Genomic DNA, 19,100 nt, shown 5'->3' on the forward strand with positions numbered 1-19,100 from the left:
AGTTCATACAAGCATGAATGTCTCTGGACCTATTTGTATGAATGGGTGTATTTACATGTATGAATTTCTGCCTATGCATGTATGGAAATGTGTGTATATTTGTGTAAACATATGTATACATTTATGAATGTATATTTGTACTTCTGTGTACAGAAGTGAATGTACATGTACACACATGTGAATGTGTGTGTGTAGACATGCCATTATATCCTTACACACATGTAAATGTGTGCATTCACCTGTATATGCATGTGTTTATCACCTGTGAGTGTGGGTACGCACTTGTGAATGTGTGTGTGTGTATGTATACCTATATGAAAATGTGTGCACACGCATGAACATGTGTGTCTTTAGGAAGAATGTAAGAGCATTAGAGAGGGTGTTGAAAAGATTCATGATAATGTTTCCAGGAATGAGACACTTTAGTTTTGTCGATAGATTGTAGAGGTTGGGACTGGTCTTTTTGGAGAAGAGAAAGTTGAGAGGAAATTTGACAGAGGTATTCCCTATCACGTGTTAGGACTCCCTCACCCTGTTTCCATTGGTGGAAGGATTGAGAACCAGAGGGCACAGATTTAAGGTAATTGGCAAAAGAAGTAATGGTTACATGATGAAAAAGTTTTTCACATAGTGAGTGGTTAGAATGATTTTTAAAATGTATTCCTTCATGGGATGTGGGCATCATTGGCAAGGCCAGCTTTTGTTGCCCTTAAATTGAGCCAAGCCATTTCAGAGGGCAGTTAAAAGTCAATCTCATTGCTGTGGGTCTGGAGTCACATGTAGTCCAAGTAAGGATTGCAGATTTCCTTCCCTAACGGACTTCAGTGAACCCAGATGAGTTTTTGCAACAATGAATGATTGCTTTATGACACCATTACCAAGGCTAGCTTTCAATTAATTGAATTTAAATTCTACCAGCTGCCATCAGGGGATTATGAACCCATGTCCTCAGCCTGGATTTTCTTGATTACTAATTCAGTGACATTACCACTACACTGCCATCCCCCCACTAAATATACTGCCTGACATTGTGGTGGAAGCAGGATTAATGGAGACATTCAAAAGAGAATTGGATTATAATCTGAAAAGAAAGAATTTGTGGGGAGAAGGCAGGGAGCGGCAGTAGGTGATTTGCTCCTTTGGAGGGCCAGCACAAACATGATGGGCCAAATAGTCTCCTGTGCTGTAGCCATTCTATGGTTCGATGAAGGTGTGCGAATACACTTGTGAATGTATGTGTATATATATGTGAACGTGTACGTTCACTTGTGAATGTGTTTATCATCTGTGAACATATGTATACGTGTGTGAATGTGTATGTATTTACACTTGTTTGTGTATATGTGTGTGCCTGTATTTCTGTGGAAACATGCAAGTGTGACTGTATAATTGTGTGTTTTTTCTCACTCATGGGATGTAGACGTTGCTGGCTAGACCATCCTTAATTGCCCTTGAGAAGGTGGTGGTCAGCTGCCTTCTTGAACCGCTACAGTCCCTGTGGTATAGGCACTGTAAGGAAAATATAATAATTTCCCTGATATTATTGGAATTTATTATAAAGTAGAGCAATAGTAGGGTCGGTATCTATATGTGTGTGTGGGGAGGGGGTGGGGGGTGAGGGGGGGGTGGGGGGCGGGAGGGGCTGATGTAAGAAGATAAGTTAGGTTTAAAATGTTAACTATGTAAACATGGTTGAAGTTTTAGAATGTGAGGTGTAAAGGGAACATTTGCATTTTTAAATAAACCAGGTAAGCTTGAACTCAAGAGGGCAGTGAAGAGTTTCAGCAGAAGTTAAGAAACAGCGAGGTTAAAAGGCAGGGAAAAGGTGTTGAAATTCAATTAGCTGACATTGTCTTTGATAAGATTGTTCAGGAAGAAAGAATGGAGGATAATGCATCTGAGGTATTTAGCTCAAGGCAGTTGGTAGTTACAGAAAAAAGATCAACAAATAAAACAGTTTAAGTCAACAGCTTACCACCCTGAATCACAAGGGTCTTTGGAAAGATGGCATCAAACTATAAAAGCTATGACGAGGGCATACAGCCAGGACTATCCACAGGATTGGGATGGGGGAATCCCATTCTTGTTATTTGCTATTAGGGATGTTCCTAACGCATCGATTGGATTCAGTCCTTTTGAATTAGTCTATGGTCATGAGGTAAGGGGACCACTGAACTTGATTCATGAAAAATTGGTGGGTCAAAATTCGGAAACTACTCTCCTGGATTATGTATCAAACTTCAGAGAAAGATTGGACAGACCATGTGAGCTAGGTAGGGAACATTTAAAGATATAGCAGCAAGTGATAGAAGTGAAGGCAGACAGAAAAGCTACAGCTCATTGTTTCGTTGCTTGGGCAAAAGTGTTAGTTCTGTTACCAGTACTGGGTGGCTTGTTAAAGGCAAGGTTTAGTGGGCCTTACAGAATTGAAAAGAAACTGAGTGAAGTAAATTATTTAATAAATATCCCAGATAGAAGAATGAAGCAGAGGGCATTTCATGCTTAAAAAGTACTTTGACGGGGAAGAGGACCAAAAGGAGGTATTAGTGGTGGTAGATAGTGAGAAAGAGGTAGAAATGCAGGATTCTGAAATTGATTTTCCTCTAATTAAATTGGATAATGAGGGCATACTTAAAAAATTTAATGTAATATTGAGCTACCTTCCAGACATGTGTCAAAGTGATTTGGGGAAGCTATTGCAGTCACACAAAGCTACTTCTGGGAATAAGCTGGGGAGGACAAATTTAGCTATACATGATGTATGTGTAGGAATTTCATCTTCGATAAGGCAACATCCTTATAAATTAAATCCGGCAAAGTTATCACAAGTACAGTAAGAAATCGAATTCATGCTTCAAAATGATATTGAGTCTAGTTGCAGTAACTGGAGTTCACCTATTGTGCTGGTACAAGAAGATGACACTGGAATTGAAAACTTTTTCATGAAAGTTGAATGCACAACAGAGAAGATATTCAACGATTGAAAAGGAAACTTTTCATTGCAGCATTTTGAAATTTATGTTGCAAACAATTCATCAGAAACAATTGTTTATACAAACCACAATCCTTTAAAGTTCCTGGACAAATTTTGTGACAGTAGTGCAAGGCTCTTACACCTATCCAGAGAAGCTAAGCCAAGCAGTGTGTTTATTTTTCCCAAAGGTTACAGATAATATTAACACGATAAAAAGATTTATATTATGAGAAAGGTAAAGTTCTAAAGACATATAGGAACAATGGGATTTACATTAAAAGGGAGAAACATGTATAAAGGAGAATTAGTGGTGTGTCAGCGAAGGCATTGTAAGATCTACCAGAGGTGTGAAAAGCCTCCAGTATTTGTGCATTAAGTCTGCTGTCTACAGAAACTGAAACTGGGAAAAGTCACTTTGAATTCTACTGTCCAGGGTATTGTGTTAACTTGCCTGGACCTGTTTAAATCTATTTGTTTTTTACTGTTGCCTTAGCAGGGATGTAACTGGAAGCCAGGTTACTAAGGGGTTTTAGGAGTTATTGTCGTAGTTATTTGTAGACCTATGTATGTGCTTGAAATCTTTTCTTTTGTTAATAAATGTTTAATTTAGTTTTCTAAGAAATCTCTACAGTCTTGGTGGACTTATTATTATGGAATTCAGGGCATGCATCTCAAAATAAATACAAGTTGCAAAACTGTTGTGACCACATGATCAAATTTCCCTTATGGATTTGAACTGCCTGGTACACATCACCTGCCACGTCATAACACCACACTCAGCACTCAGCCAAATGCTGCCTTGATGTCAAGGGCAGTTACTTTCATCTCACCTCTGGAATTCAGATTTTGTCCATGTTTGGATGAAGGCTGTAATGAAGTGAGGAGCCTATGTTAATGGCATGTTAATTGTATTATCAAGGTTAAAGATACACAGGTGAAGGGCATTGATTGATTAAGTACCTTGAACACATACAAAGAAAGACTTCCGCAATCGGTGAGCACTGTGGGGCTGGAGTGCGTCATCATCCTCGAAAATGACATTTTGATTTGATTTTGTAAGTTTCCTTTTACCTTTTTGCTTTAGTTACAGTGCCCCACCACCAGGGACTGTCACCCCCCACCCCCCTCACCTTTGATTTTTTAGCTTAATTTATTGGTCTTATTTTTCAAAAAGAGCCTATAAAGAAAGACTGCTGGGGCCCTGGGTGTTGGTGAGGGGAAGTGGTAGATATATTTAATGTTGCATTCTGTAAATAAATCTAGAATTAAGAAAAGTCAAAGATTGGTGCCTGGTTTCTTACTTCACCACCTGGGTTCAGAAAAAATTAACAGCCAAGTGACCCTGGCGGATCCCAAACTGAGTGTCAGTAAGCAGATTATTGCTGAGTAAATAAATACCACTTGTTAGTACCGTCGATGATACCTTCCATCACTTTGCTGCTGATCGACAGTATACTAATGGGGTGATAATTGGCCGGTTGGGTTTATCCTGCTTTTTGTGGAGAGGACATACCTGGGTAATTTTCCACTTTATTGGGTAGATTCCAGTGTTGTAGCTGTACCAGAACAGTACAGCTTTGCGAGGGGTGTGTCTGGTTCTGGAGCACAAGTTTTCAATACTACTGCCGGGATGTTTTCAGCTGTAGCTAGTGTTTTCAGTCATTTCTTGATATCACATAGAATGAATCGAATTGGCTGAAGACTGGTATCTAAGGTGTTGGGGACCTCAGGAGGAGGCCAAGAGAGGTCATCCATTCGGCACTTCTGGCTGAAGGTGGTTGTAAATGCATCAGCCTCGTCTCTTGCATTGATGTGCTGGGCTCTGCCATCATTGAGGATAGGGATATTTATGGAGCCTCCTCCTTCTGTTTGTTATCTAATTGTTCACCAGCATTTAGGACTGGATGTGGAAGGACTACAAGTGTTTTGATCTGACCTGATGGTTGTGGGATTGCTTAGCTCTGTCTATCACTTGTGCTTCCACTGCCTAGCATTCAAGTAGTCCTGTGTTGTGGCTTCACCACATTGGCACCTCATTTTTAGGTATGTCTGGTGCTGCTCCTGCCATGCTTTCCTGCACTCTTCATTGAACCAATGTTGTTCCCATGCCTTGATGGTAATTTGTAGAGTGAGAGATATGCCCACAGCGCCTCATGGAAACCTAGTTTTGAGCTGTTCTTGATGGAAGACATTGAAGTCCCTCATCCAGAGTACATTGGGTGCCCTTGGTACCCTCAATGCGTCCTCCTAGTGGTGTTCAACATGGACAAGTACCAATTCATCAGCTGAGGGAAGGCTGTAGATGATAATCAGTTGGAGATTTCTTTGTCCATGTTTGACTTGATGTCATGAGTTTTCCTAGGGTTTGGAGTCATTGCTGAGGACTCCCAGGGCAACTCCCTCCTGACTGTATACCACTGTGCCACCATCTCTGCTGGGCCTGTCCTGCCGGTGGGACAGGACATACCCAGGGATGGCGATAGTGGTGTCTGGGACATTATCTATAAGGTATGATTCCATGAGGATGACTATGTCAGGCTGTTGCTTGATGGATCTGTGGGACAGCTCTCTCAATTTTCGCACGAACGCCCAGATGTTAGTGAGAACTTTGCAGGGTTGCCTGAGCAGCGTGTGCCTTTGTAATTTCTGGTGCCTAAGTCGACGCTGGGTGGTCTGTTCAGTTTTATTCGTCTTTGACTTTTCTTTAGCCGTTTGATCCAACTCAGTGACTTGCTAGGCCATTTCAGAGGTCAGCTGAGATTCAACCACATCGCTGTGGATCTGGAGTTGCCTGTCGGCCAGGCCAGCCTGTGTCTGTATCTATACGTGTGTTATTGAGTGTCTGGGGAGGGTGGATAAGGGCTGTGCATTTTTCAGATGGCTCTGCCTTGTTTTTGCAGGTGATACAGGGCCTGCTGCAGGCTCATGAAACCGATATTGTCTCCAGAGACAAGGCAATAATTCTGTTTGCGCACGAGGTTACCAGAGTTTTCCATGATCGGCTCAGTGGTGAGAGAGACAGGCAGATGTTTTATACTTTCCTCTCCGATGATCTCCACAACTACTTCAAGGTAAGCAGGGTCATGGCCTTTTTGTTCAGGGCTCTTCCTGTGGAAACAATTTCAGGGGCGGGAGTAGGGTGTGGGCTTAAAGTAGAGAGTGAAATCGGGGAGACCAGGGGGTTGCCAGGATTTAATGGCAGGATTTTATTTTGAGAAATGTTCTCCAAATCCAGCCCAATCCCAAGCCTGATCACAATACATGGCCGCTAAGCTGTAGTGGGAATTGGGCAACAGGACGTCACAGGCAGAAACCCGTGGCTGTCAGTGGTGGCAGAGAGGAGAGGATGTTCTGAAGGTGATCAGAGAAGAGGTTCCAGGTTGAGGTGTATTGAGGAGGGGGAGCCCGGGACAAGGGAGGCTTAAGGCTTCTCATGGGACATGGCTGCTCACCTTCAGACCTCTCAGTGTTTTGATTTCACATTCACAAGAACACAGGAAGTAGGAACAGGAATGCTTTGTCCAGTTAGTTTATTCTTCCATATTCCCTATATCCCTGCATTTTTTTTCTCCTTGAAGTGTTTATCAAATTTTCTTTTGAAGGCTGCTGTTGAATCTGTATCCACCACTCTATCAGATAGAATGTTCCAAATCCTAACCACTTCTTTTGAAAAATGTTTTTCCCTATGTTGCCTCTGGTTCTTTTGTTGAGTACCTTAAATCTGTGGGGGAGTTAAAGAAATGTGCATTGAGAATTGGTTAATAGATAGAAAACAAGAGTAGGAATAAATCAAGGCAAAATACTTCAGGTGCTGGAAATCTGAAATAAAAACAGAAAATGCTTGAAATACTCAGCAGGTGGCAGCATCTGTGGAGAGAAACAGATGAACATTTCAGGAGTAAACTGGATATTTTTGTTTTGGAAGACTGTGACTAGTGAGGCACCACAAAGGTCAATACTTGTGCCTCAGATATTTACAATCTATACTAATGACTTAGATGGGGCAATGGTAGATGGATATAATGTGGCGACATGTGAAGTTATCCACTTTAGCAAATAAAATTTTAAAATAAGAAAATTTTTTGATTTGTGAATAATTAGGAAATGTTTGCAATCAGGGGGATCTGGGTGTCCTTGTATGTGAATCATGGAAAGTTAACATGTGAGTACTGTTGTGATATGTGCCTGCATGCCACTGTAATGTAAAGGTGCTGGACAGAGCAAGGGTTAATGTGGGACTGAAGAATAGCACCACCCACGGTATGACGTATAGAGTCATATGGTAATAGACTGAGAGAATAGTCTGGAGAGAACACTCTGGAACTAGCCTGCATGGAGGTAACAGCACCATGCATGACAGTAACTGGGATCTGTAAATAGTTAAAGGTTAACAATAAAGTGTTCATGTTTAAATATACAAGTCTCAATATCTCATCATTGAGACACTACCATGCACCATATTACGACATGATTGGCAGTGGTGGCAGCTCCTAAAAGATATCAGCGCTATCAGCAGTGTACAATACGACAGTAGTGGTCACTTCAACAAGATGTCGTCACAGATAGTACCATATTCTGACACGGTGATCCACGTGATATGAAAGGTGGCATCTCAAGTATAGAACAGCATCCCAAGATATGGACCACTACAAGCAACTGAAACCTCATTAAAGCGATGCGCAGCTAAGACGAAAACTTGAAGAAAAAGTTGAAGAAGCTTCACTACAGACTTGGAAGTGAAGGATCCTTTCCAGGTTGAGTGGAAGTCCATTACAGAAAATTGCAAGAACCTGGGTGACACAGTTCACAAGACGGTGAGCAAAAATACAAAAAAAGTAGCAGTACTTACATTTTAGAATAGGTGGTTGTCCCAAGGGTTCAGCATCCAGAGGGCAACTGAAAAAGCTGAATGTAAAAAACAAATGCTTAAAAAAAGACAAACCTGACAAAAAGCTCACAGAGTTAAATAGAGAACCCTGCAGAGGACAATAAGAAAAAAAAGCCTACAGAGGGAACCCTTTTCAGTCAGGCCCCTGTCTTCTGGCACAGAGCAAAATACTGAAATCTTAGTTTTAAAAACACTCTAAGCATGGAAGGAAATAGCTTCAAACACTCTCATTTTAATGTAACTGGACTAGCCATATAAATACTGTGGCTACAAGAGCAGGTCAGAGGCTAGGAATCCTGCAGTGAGTAACTCACCTCCTGACTCCCCAAAGCCTGTCCACCATCTCAAGGCACAAATCAGGAGTGTGATGGAATACTCTCCACTTGCCTGGATGAGTGCAGCTCCCACAACACTCAAGAAGCTTGATACTGTCCAGGACAAAGCAGCCCGCTTATTTGGCACCACATCCACAAACATTCACTCCCTCCACCACTGACGCACAGTAGCAGCAGTGTGTACCATCTACAAGATGCATTGCAGGAATTCACCAAGGCTCCTTAGACAGCACCTTCCAATCCCAAAACTACTATATTCTAAAAGGACAAGGGCAGCAGATAGATGGGAACACCACCACCTGGAAGTTCCCCTCCAAGCCACTCACCATCCTGACTTGGAAATATATCGCTGTTCCTTCACTGCCACTGGGTCAAAATCCTGGAACTCCCTAACAGCACTGTGGGTGTACCTACATCACATGGACTGCAGCGATTCACGAAGGCAGCTCACCACCACCTTCTCAAGGGCAACTAGGGATGGCCAATAAATGCTTGCCAGCGAAGCCCACATCCTGTGAATGAATAAAAAAAGAATACTGATGCCTGCACCTTGATGATGCTTGTCATTGCTGCCAGAATGTCGTGGTCAGGCACCACAGCGCAAGCCAGCTGCCTTCGGCCAGACAGGAGGCAAACATTCACAGAGGCTATGGAGCGTCTCCACTGCATGTCATCATCATCCTCCTGGAATAGAGCGACTATTAGGACCTCAACTACGACTCCATGACAGGAGCCTTATCACAGAGGGTATGTGCGCTGCCATCAGCCAGACTGGAGTCAAACATTCACAGATGCAATGTGAAGATCTGTGGTGTCTCCTCACTGCATGCCGTCATCATTCTCCACGAATCTAGCAGCTATGAGGGCCTCCCGAGTGCATCTGCCTGGTCTGGCCAGTGCGATGGTGTCGTCACCATCATCGTCATCTTCAAGGACCTCCTCACCCTCATCCCCATCGGCATCCTCCTCATCGGAGGAGAACTCCAGCTCCTGCACCTCCTCCTCAGCCAGCTCCTCTCCCTGCTGCAGTGCCAGGTTGTAAAGGGTGCAGCAGGCGACAACAATGTGTGACACCGTCTGTGCACTATATTGCAGGGCTCCACCAAGTCACTGGGACCTCATCTTCAACATCCTGATGGTTTGCTCCACCAAGGTGCGAGTTGTAGCATGAGCCTCATTATACCTTCACTCTGCTGCAGTCTGAGGCCACCGCACGGGCATCATGAGCCACGTCCTCTGGGTAGTCCTTATGCCCAAGGAGCCAACCCTGCAGCCTCTGTAGGCCCTGGAAGATGTCAGAGGTCTGAGACCGACTGAGAATGTAGGAGTCATGGACACTCCCTGGGAATTGTGTACAGACCTGCAGGATGTATTTTTGGTGGTCGCACACCAGCTGAATATTCAGCCAATGGAAGCCCTCACGGTTGACATAGTTGACCGCTTGTTGCCATGGAGACCTGAGTACCACATGATTGCAAACGATGGCATCCATTGCACCTGTGGGAACCCCAAGACCTGAGCAAATCCCAGCACTCTTACATCCTGGCTTTCCTGGTCGCGGGAAAAGTGCACAAAGTTGTGTGCCTTCACGAAGATGGCATCCGTGACCACATGGATGCATTTGTGGGTGGAGGCTTGTGCTATCCCACAGACGTCACCTGTGGAGTCCTGAAAGGAGCCACTGGTGTAAAAACTGAGCACCACGGTCACTTTCATGGCCACTGGCAGTGGATGTCCACCATGTCCTCGTGGTGCCAAATCCTGCAGCAGCTCACAGATGTGATCGACCAGTTCCCTAGACATGCACAGTCTTCAGCGACACTGGTTTAGTCATCTGCAGGAATGAAAGGCAGTGTCTATAGGCCCTGGGTCTAGCTAGGCGCTGACCAGCGATGGCTCACTGTGGCTCTTCAGTGGTGTGTGCGAGAACCTCAGCTGCCCCTTCTTCCTGAAGGTGCCGCTCCTTCCTTTGCCCAGCCAGGCACCTCTGTCGCTGCCGTCTCCATCATCTCCGCTCTCTGTACGCCACAAGGCACACAGCTAGGTCATCGGGTTCCATGCTCCCGATGCACTCCTCCTGCAAAATGAAAGAGTGAGATGCGTGGGTTTGCTTGGGTGTACTAAGAACCTCTCTTGGTTAAGTCTGAAGACCCCTTAATGCATCCCAGAGAGTGCTGGCCACCACTTGGATGGTCAGAGTTTAGTGCGCTACATGGCTGCCCGAAAGCCCACCCACCTCCGCCCCACTGCCTGACTGGCGGCAGCATTGCCCACTGGACTGCAGGCTGTGCTCTCAACCTACCCTGCGCTGCAAGGCTGCACTGTTAGCTTGAACCACAGCCAGCTTTAGCAAGGAGATTGTATAATGTTGTCCAACTGTTCTGCAGTCCACTAAAATGCTCATTAGTTTGCAGTCTGTGCCTGAAGGGTGAAAAGCTCTACAGCATTTGGTGGCCCTTTCAGGCCTCTGTGTTGCTTGAGTGGGCAGATAAGCTAGAGGTCCAATTCCAAGCATGTTAATGTAGCTGCGCCTGAACTGCCTTAGTTGCAGAGGAATGGTCACTTTATACAAGGCTTCCCTAATGCATGGCTGCTTCCCTCCCCCAACCCCATTCGTGCTTGTGCAATACCATCAACCACAGGGCAGCCCTTGACCCCCCACCAAGTCACCTCAACCACAAGGTAGCCCTCCCCCCCCCCCCCCCCCCCCCCACACCCCCCCACCAAGTCACCTCAACCACAGGGAAGCCCTAGCCCCTCACCAAGTCACCTCAACCACAGGGCAGCTCTTGCCCCTCACCAAGTCACCTCAACCACAGGGAAGCCCTAGCCCCTCACCAAGTCACCTCAACCACAGGGAAGCCCTAGCCCCTCACCAAGTCACCTCAACCACAGGGAAGCCCTAGCCCCTCACCAAGTCACCTCAACCACAGGACAGACCTTGCCTCCCCCACCAAGTCACCTCAGCCACAGGGCAGCCCTTGCCCCCCCACCAAGTCACCTCAACCACAGGGCAGCCCTTGCCCCCCCCCCCCCCCCCCCCACCAAGTCACCTCAGCCACAGGGCAGCCCTTGCCCCCCCCCCCCCCCCCCCCCCCCCACCAAGTCACCTCAGCCACAGGGCAGCCCTTGCCCCCCCCCCCCCCCCCACCAAGTCACCTCAGCCACAGGGCAGCCCTTGCCCCCCCCCCCCCCCCCCCACCAAGTCACCTCAGCCACAGGGCAGCCCTTGCCCCCCCCCCCCCCCCCCCCCCCACCAAGTCACCTCAGCCACAGGGCAGCCCTTGCCCCCCCCCCCCCCCCCACCAAGTCACCTCAGCCACAGGGCAGCCCTTGCCCCCCCCCCCCCCCCACCAAGTCACCTCAGCCACAGGGCAGCCCTTGCCCCCCCACCAAGTCACCTCAGCCACAGGGCAGCCCTTGCCCCCCCCCCCCCCCCCCCACCAAGTCACCTCAGCCACAGGGCAGCCCTTGCCCCCCCACCAAGTCACCTCAGCCACAGGGCAGCCCTTGCCCCCCCCCCCCCCCCCCCACCAAGTCACCTCAGCCACAGGGCAGCCCTTGCCCCCCCCCCCCCCCCCCCCCCCCCCCCACCAAGTCACCTCAGCCACAGGGCAGCCCTTGCCCCCCCCCCCCCCCCCCCCCCCCCCCACCAAGTCACCTCAGCCACAGGGCAGCCCTTGCCCCCCCCCCCCCCCCACCAAGTCACCTCAGCCACAGGGCAGCCCTTGCCCCCCCACCAAGTCACCTCAGCCACAGGGCAGCCCTTGCCCCCCCCCCCCCCCCCCCCACCAAGTCACCTCAGCCACAGGGCAGCCCTTGCCCCCCCCCCCCCCCCCCCCCACCAAGTCACCTCAGCCACAGGGCAGCCCTTGCCCCCCCCCCCCCCCCCCCCCCCCACCAAGTCACCTCAGCCACAGGGCAGCCCTTGCCCCCCCCCCCCCCCCCCCCCCCCCACCAAGTCACCTCAGCCACAGGGCAGCCCTTGCCCCCCCCCCCCCCCCCCCCCCCCCCACCAAGTCACCTCAGCCACAGGGCAGCCCTTGCCCCCCCCCCCCCCCCACCAAGTCACCTCAGCCACAGGGCAGCCCTTGCCCCCCCACCAAGTCACCTCAGCCACAGGGCAGCCCTTGCCCCCCCCCCCCCCCCCCACCAAGTCACCTCAGCCACAGGGCAGCCCTTGCCCCCCCACCAAGTCACCTCAGCCACAGGGCAGCCCTTGCCCCCCCCCCCCCCCCCCCCACCAAGTCACCTCAGCCACAGGGCAGCCCTTGCCCCCCCCCCCCCCCCCCCCCCCCACCAAGTCACCTCAGCCACAGGGCAGCCCTTGCCCCCCCCCCCCCCCCCCCCCACCAAGTCACCTCAGCCACAGGGCAGCCCTTGCCCCCCCACCAAGTCACCTCAGCCACAGGGCAGCCCTTGCCCCCCCACCAAGTCACCTCAGCCACAGGGCAGCCCTTGCCCCCCCCCCCCCCCCCCCCCCACCAAGTCACCTCAGCCACAGGGCAGCCCTTGCCCCCCCACCAAGTCACCTCAGCCACAGGGCAGCCCTTGCCCCCCCCCACCAAGTCACCTCAGCCACAGGGCAGCCCTTGCCCCCCTCACCAAGTCACCTCAACCACAGGGCAGCCCTTGCCCCCCGCGCCAAGTCACCTCAGCCACAAGGCAGCCCTTGCCCCGGCACCGCACTGTCAGCCTGGGAAAATGCAACTTGCCTGTGCCCTCACCTGAATGCGTGGAGCCACAACCTTGAAGCCCAACAGGCGACCCGGGTGAGCACTGCGCAATGTTACTGTGCGCTCACCCCCAAGTTCCCCTCACAGTGCAGCCTGCCAGGTGTACACCTTATATATCCTGTTGCGAAATTACACTCCAACATGCTTGGATGACCCAGCATCAAGCTAACTGGCCTATAGTTCCCTGTTTTCTGCCTCCCTTCTTGAATAGAGGGGTTATATTTGCTACTTAATCTGATGGAACCTTTCCAGAATCTAACAAGTGCATCATCTGCCTCATTTGCCACCTATTTTAAGACCCTAGGATGTAGTCCATCGTGACCCGGAGACTTGCCAGCCTGCAGCTCCATCAATTTGCTCAGTACCATTTCCATAGTGATTTCAATTTCACCAAGTTCCTTTCTCCTGTTCACCCCCTGATTTGCAGCTATTAGTGGAATGTTTTTGTATCCTCTATAGTGAACACAGAAGCAAAATATTTGCTCATTTCTTCTGCCATTTCCTAATTATCTACTATTAACTCCACACTGTCACTCTCTAGAGGACCAACACTCACTTTACTTACTCTTTTCCTTTTTAAATACCTGTAGAAACTCTTGCTATCTGTTTTTACATTTCTAACTAGCTTCCTCTCATACTCTAATTTCTTTCTCCTGATTGACCTTTTAATCATCCTCTGCCGTTCTTTATATACTGTCCAATCATCTGTCCTGCCACTCATCTTTGCAGAGTTTGTATGCCTTCTACTTAAGTTTGATGTTTTCCTTAACATCTTTAGTTAACCACGGATGATGGGTCCTCCCCTTAGAATTTTTCTTTATAGTAGGAATGTACTTATTCTGAATACTCTGAAATATCGCCTTAAATGTCTGCCATTGCTTCTCTATTGATTTATACTCTAGCCTAGTTTTCCACTTAACTTCAGCTAGCTCAGCTTTCATCCCCAAATAGTTGCCCTTATTTAAGTTTAAGATACTAGTCTTAGACCCACTGTCCTCCCTTTCAAACTGGATGTATAATTCAATCATACTGTGGTCGCTACTACCTATAGGTGCCTATACTCTGAGGTCATTAATTAATCACGTGACCTTACACAATACCAAGTCTAGTCTAACCTGCTCTCGGATTGGTTCCAGAACAATGCTGCTCTAAGAAACTATCTCAAAAGCATTCTAAGAACTCCTCATCCAGGCTACTACTGCCAATCTGATTTTTCCAGCTTATGTGTAGATTAAAATCACCCATGATTATTGCCATCCCTTTATCACAAGTACACAATATTTTCTCTTGAATACGTTGTCCAACACTGTGGCTACTGTTAGGGGGCCTGTAGACCACTCCCACTAATGACTTTTTCCCCCTAATACTCCTCATCTCCACCCAAACCAATTCTACATCCTGATCTCCTGAACCAAGGTCAGCTTTAACTATTGCACCAATGCCCTCTTTGATTACCAATGCTACCCCTCCACCTTTACCTAGCTTCCTATTCTTCTTCAATGTCATGTACCCTTCACTATTATGGACCCAATCTTTGTCATCCTGCAGCCACATCTCCGTAATTGCTATCAGATCATATTTATTTACTTCAATGTGGACCATCAATTAATTTACTTTATTATGAATGCTACATGCATTCAAATAGAGAGCCTTCAGTTTTGTCTTTTTGTTAGCTTTTTAACATCTAGTCTTAACTGTTGATGTATTCTTAGGGTTTTCTCTCTGTCTCTTCCTGCCATTCTCTGACCCTCATTTCTCATATTACTATTTTGCTCTTGACTCTATACCTTGAATTGCTACCTCTACCCAAGCTTGATCCCTCACCCCTCTTGTTTAGTTTAAAGCCCTCTCTACTTCCCTGGTTATGTGATTTGCAAGGACACTCATCCCAGCACGGTTCAGGTGTAATCAGTTTCAATGGTACAGCCCCCACTTTCCCCAGTACTGATGCCAGTTCCCCACAAACCAGAACCCACTTCTCCCACACCAGGCTCTGAGCCACACATTTGCCTCTCTAATCTTATATTTTGCCTATGCCAATCTGCACGTAGCTCAGGTAATAATCCAGAGATTATTACCTTTGAGATTCTGCTTAATTTGGTACCTAGCTCCTTATACTGACTTTGCAGAACCTTTCCTAGTTCTACCTATGTCATTGGCACCTACATGGACCACGACAACTGGATCCTCCCCCTCCCACTGCAACAGAATCACATCACAGCATCACAGAATCACAGAACTGTTATAGTGTAGAAGGAGGCTGTCTGAGCATTTTAACTTAGTGCCAATCTCCTGTCTTTTCCCTGTAACCCCACACGTTGTCTCCATGACAATAATCATCTAATGCCCTCTTCAATGCCTCAGTTGAACCTGCCTACACCACAGTTCAAGACAGTGCATTCCAAACACTAACTACTCGCTGTGTGAAAAAGTTTTTTCTCACCTCGTATTTGCTTCTTTTGCAAAACATTTTAAAACCCTAAGAAGCAGGACATATCCAATCTGGCCAATTACTGCCCATCTACTCTCGATCATCAGCAAAGTGATGTAAGGTGCCGTCTGGCGTTATCAAGTGACACTTACTCAGCAATAACCTGCTCATTGACACTCCGCTTGGGTTCCACCAGGAACCCAATTCTCATTGTGGCCTTGGTTCCTGGTTTCATTACTAGGACATCCCAGCTTTAATTTAAGGTTATGCCGTATGTTCTGAATCCACCCTCCAGAGGAAATGGTTTCCCTCTATCTACTCTATCAGTTCCTAGAATCATCTGAAACATCTGAATCATCTGAAAGGGGATCACCCCTTACTGTTCTGAATTCGAGGGAAGGCAAGCCCAGTCTATGCAAACTGGCCTCATAATTTAACTCTTTCAGTCCTCGTATCAATCTGGTGAATGTGCACTGCACCCCCTACAAGGCCAGTATATCCTTCCTGTCACTTCCAGGTGGGATCTAACCAGAGATTCTATCTACCTCTTTGTTTCCACCCTCTTGGTGTAAAGGTCAATATTCCATCAGCCTTTTTTTGTTCATTAGCTGTTAGTGATTTGTCAATCTGGATCTCTGAAACTCTCTGATCCACAGCTTCTAGTCTTTCACCATTAAAAATATATTCAGATTGTTCATTCTCTGATGCAGAATGGGTGACCTCACACTCCTCCACATTGAACTCTATCTACCACAGTGCTAGGCGAGCTGATAGTCACCTGCCCTAATGTCCCCTTATGTGGCTCAGTGTGCACGTGTGTCAAACAACACTATGTTAACTTGCATTTAAAGATCACCTTTATGTTGCTATCCACTCCTTTAGTTTATCTGTGTCCCTCTGTTACCTCGTGCTCAAATCTAGATGATTGTTATCCCTCCACTCTTACTGTCATATGCAACCTGAATAGATCTGGCTCAAACAGACTTGGAAGGGGGCAGGGTCAGAGGAGTGAGCAATTAATAAATCATACAGTATCACAGGCTTTATTAATAGGGGCATGGAGTACAAGAGCAAGGAAGTTATGTTGAACACTAAGATAAAAGCAAAATACTGCAGAAGTTGGAAATCTGAAATGATCTGAAGAAGGGTCATACAGCTCAAAACGTTAACTTTCTTTTTCTCTCACCACAGATACTGTCAGAGCTGCTGAGTTTTTCCAGCATTTTTTTTTCTTCCTGTAGCGCAGAGGGGTTTAACAGTATTCCCATTATTAGAGATGGGTTCAACACAGTTTCCTATATTGGTGAGGGGTTTAACACAATATCCTGCATTGGAGAGGGGTTTAACACAATGTCCTGTATTGGTGAGGGGTTTAACACAATATCCTGCATTGGAGAGGGGTTTAACACAATGCCCTGTATTGGAGAGGGGTTTAGCACAATGTCCTCTATTGGAGAGGAGTTTAAGAGTATTCCCATTATTGGAGAGGGGTTTAACACAATATCCTGTGTTGGAGAGGTGATTAACAGTATTGCCATTATTGGAGAGGGGTTTAACACAATGTCCTATGTTGGAGAGGGTTTTAGCACAATGTCCTGTATTGGAGAGGTGTTTAACAGAATCCCATTATTGGAGAGGGGTATAACACCATATCCAGAATTGGTGAGGCGATTAACACAATATCCTGTATTGGAGAGGGGTTTAACACAATGTCCTGTATTGGAGAGTGGTTTAACACAATGTCCTGTATTGGAGAGGGGTTTAATACAATGTCCTGTATTGGAGAGGGGTTTAACATTATTTCCATTATTGGAGAGGGGTATAACACAATGTCCTGTATTGGAGAGGGGTTTAACAGTATTCCCATTATTGGAGAGTGGTTTAACACAATGTCCTGTATTGGAGAGGGGTTTAATACAATGTCCTGTATTGGAGAGGGTTTAACAGTATTCCCACTATTGGAGAGGGGTATAACACAATTTCCTGTATTGGAGAGGTGTTTAACACAATTTCCTGTATTGGAGAGGTGTTTAACACAATTTCCTGTATTGGAGAGGGGTTTAACACAATGTCCTGTATTGGAGAGGGGTTTAACACAATGTCCTGTATTGGAGAGGGGTTTAACACAATGTCCTGTATTGGAGAGGGGTTTAACACAATGTCCTGTATTGGAGAGGGGTTTAACGTTATTCCCATTACTGGAGCGGAGTTTAACACAATGTCCTGTATTAGAGTGGGGTTTAACACAATGCACTGTATTGGAACGTTGTTTAACATAATGTCCTGTATTGGAGAGGGGTTTAACACAATGTCCTGTATTGGAACGTTGTTTAACACAATGTCCTGTATTGGAGAGGAGTTTAACATTATTCCCATTATTGGTGAGGGGTTTAACACAATGTCCTGTATTGGAGAGGGATTTAATACAATGTCCTGTATTGGAGAGGGGTTTAACATAATGTCCTGTATTGGAGAGGAGTTTAACACAATTTCCTGTATTGGAGCGTTGTTTAACATAATGTCCTGTATTGGAGAGGGGTTTAACACGATGTTCTGTATTGAAGAGTGGTTTAACACAATGTCCTGTATTGGAGCGTTGTTTAACACAATGTCCTGTATTGGAGAGGGGTTTAACACAATGCACTGTATTGGAGCGTTGTTTAACATAATGTCCTGTATTGGAGAGGGGTTTAACACAATGTCCTGTATTGGAGCGTTGTTTAACATAATGTCCTGTATTGGAGAGGGGTTTAACACTATGTTCTGTATTGAAGAGTGGTTTAACACAATGCACTGTATTGGAGAGGGGTTTAACACAATGTCCTGTATTGGAGAGGGGTTTAACACAATGTCCTGTATTGGAGAGGGGTTTAACATTATTCCCATTATTGGAGAGGGGATTAACACAATGTCCTGTATTGGAGAGGGGTTTAACACAATTTCCTGTATTGGAGCGTTGTTAACATAATGTCCTGTATTGGAGAGGGGTTTAACACAATTTCCTGTATTGGAGCGTTGTTTAACATAATGTCCTGTATTGGAGAGGGGTTTAACACGATGTTCTGTATTGAAGAGTGGTTTAACGCAATGTCCTGTATTGGAGCGTTGTTTAACACAATGTCCTGTATTGGAGAGGGGTTTAACACAATGCACTGTATTGGAGCGTTGTTTAACATAATGTCCTGTATTGGAGAGGGGTTTAACACAATGTCCTGTATTGGAGCGTTGTTTAACATAATGTCCTGTATTGGAGAGGGGTTTAACACTATGTTCTGTATTGAAGAGTGGTTTAACACAATGCACTGTATTGGAGAGGGGTTTAACACAATGTCCTGTATTGGAGAGGGGTTTAACACAATGTCCTGTATTGGAGCGTTGTTCAACATAATGTCCTGTATTGGAGAAGGCTTTAACACAATGCCCTGTATTGGAGAGGAGTTTAACATTATTCCCATTATTGGAGAGTGGCTTAACACAATGTCCTGTATTGGAGAGGAGTTTAACATTATTCCCATTATTGGAGAGTGGCTTAACACAATGTCCTGTATTGGAGATGGGTTTAAAACAATGTCCTGTATTTTGAGAAGGGTTTAACACAAAGCCCTTTATTGGAGAGGGGTTTAACAGTATTCCCATTATTGGAGAGGTGTTTAACACAATGTCCTGTATTGGAGAGGGATTTAATACCATGTCCTGTATTGGAAATGGATTTAACACAAGTTCCTGTATTGGAGAG

At 46.4% G+C, this 19,100-nt stretch overlaps 1 protein-coding gene across 1 annotated transcript in view; it reads left to right on the forward strand.

Annotated features, from left to right (window-relative positions):
* LOC144681154 (dynein axonemal heavy chain 6-like) overlaps positions 1-19,100 on the forward strand; it is a gene marked incomplete at its 3' end in the record, with an annotated part of 934,896 nt that overhangs the window by 861,322 nt on the left and 54,474 nt on the right. Inside the window, exon 46 of the mRNA XM_078542881.1 lies at positions 5,875-6,045. Within this exon, the coding sequence (XP_078399007.1) occupies positions 5,875-6,045 (171 nt within the window). The remainder of the gene's footprint in view (positions 1-5,874; positions 6,046-19,100) is intronic.

The sequence above is a fragment of the Cetorhinus maximus genome, chromosome 5 (genome assembly GCF_964194155.1).
Source record: "Cetorhinus maximus chromosome 5, sCetMax3.hap1.1, whole genome shotgun sequence".
Classification (NCBI taxonomy): Eukaryota; Metazoa; Chordata; class Chondrichthyes; order Lamniformes; family Cetorhinidae; genus Cetorhinus; species Cetorhinus maximus.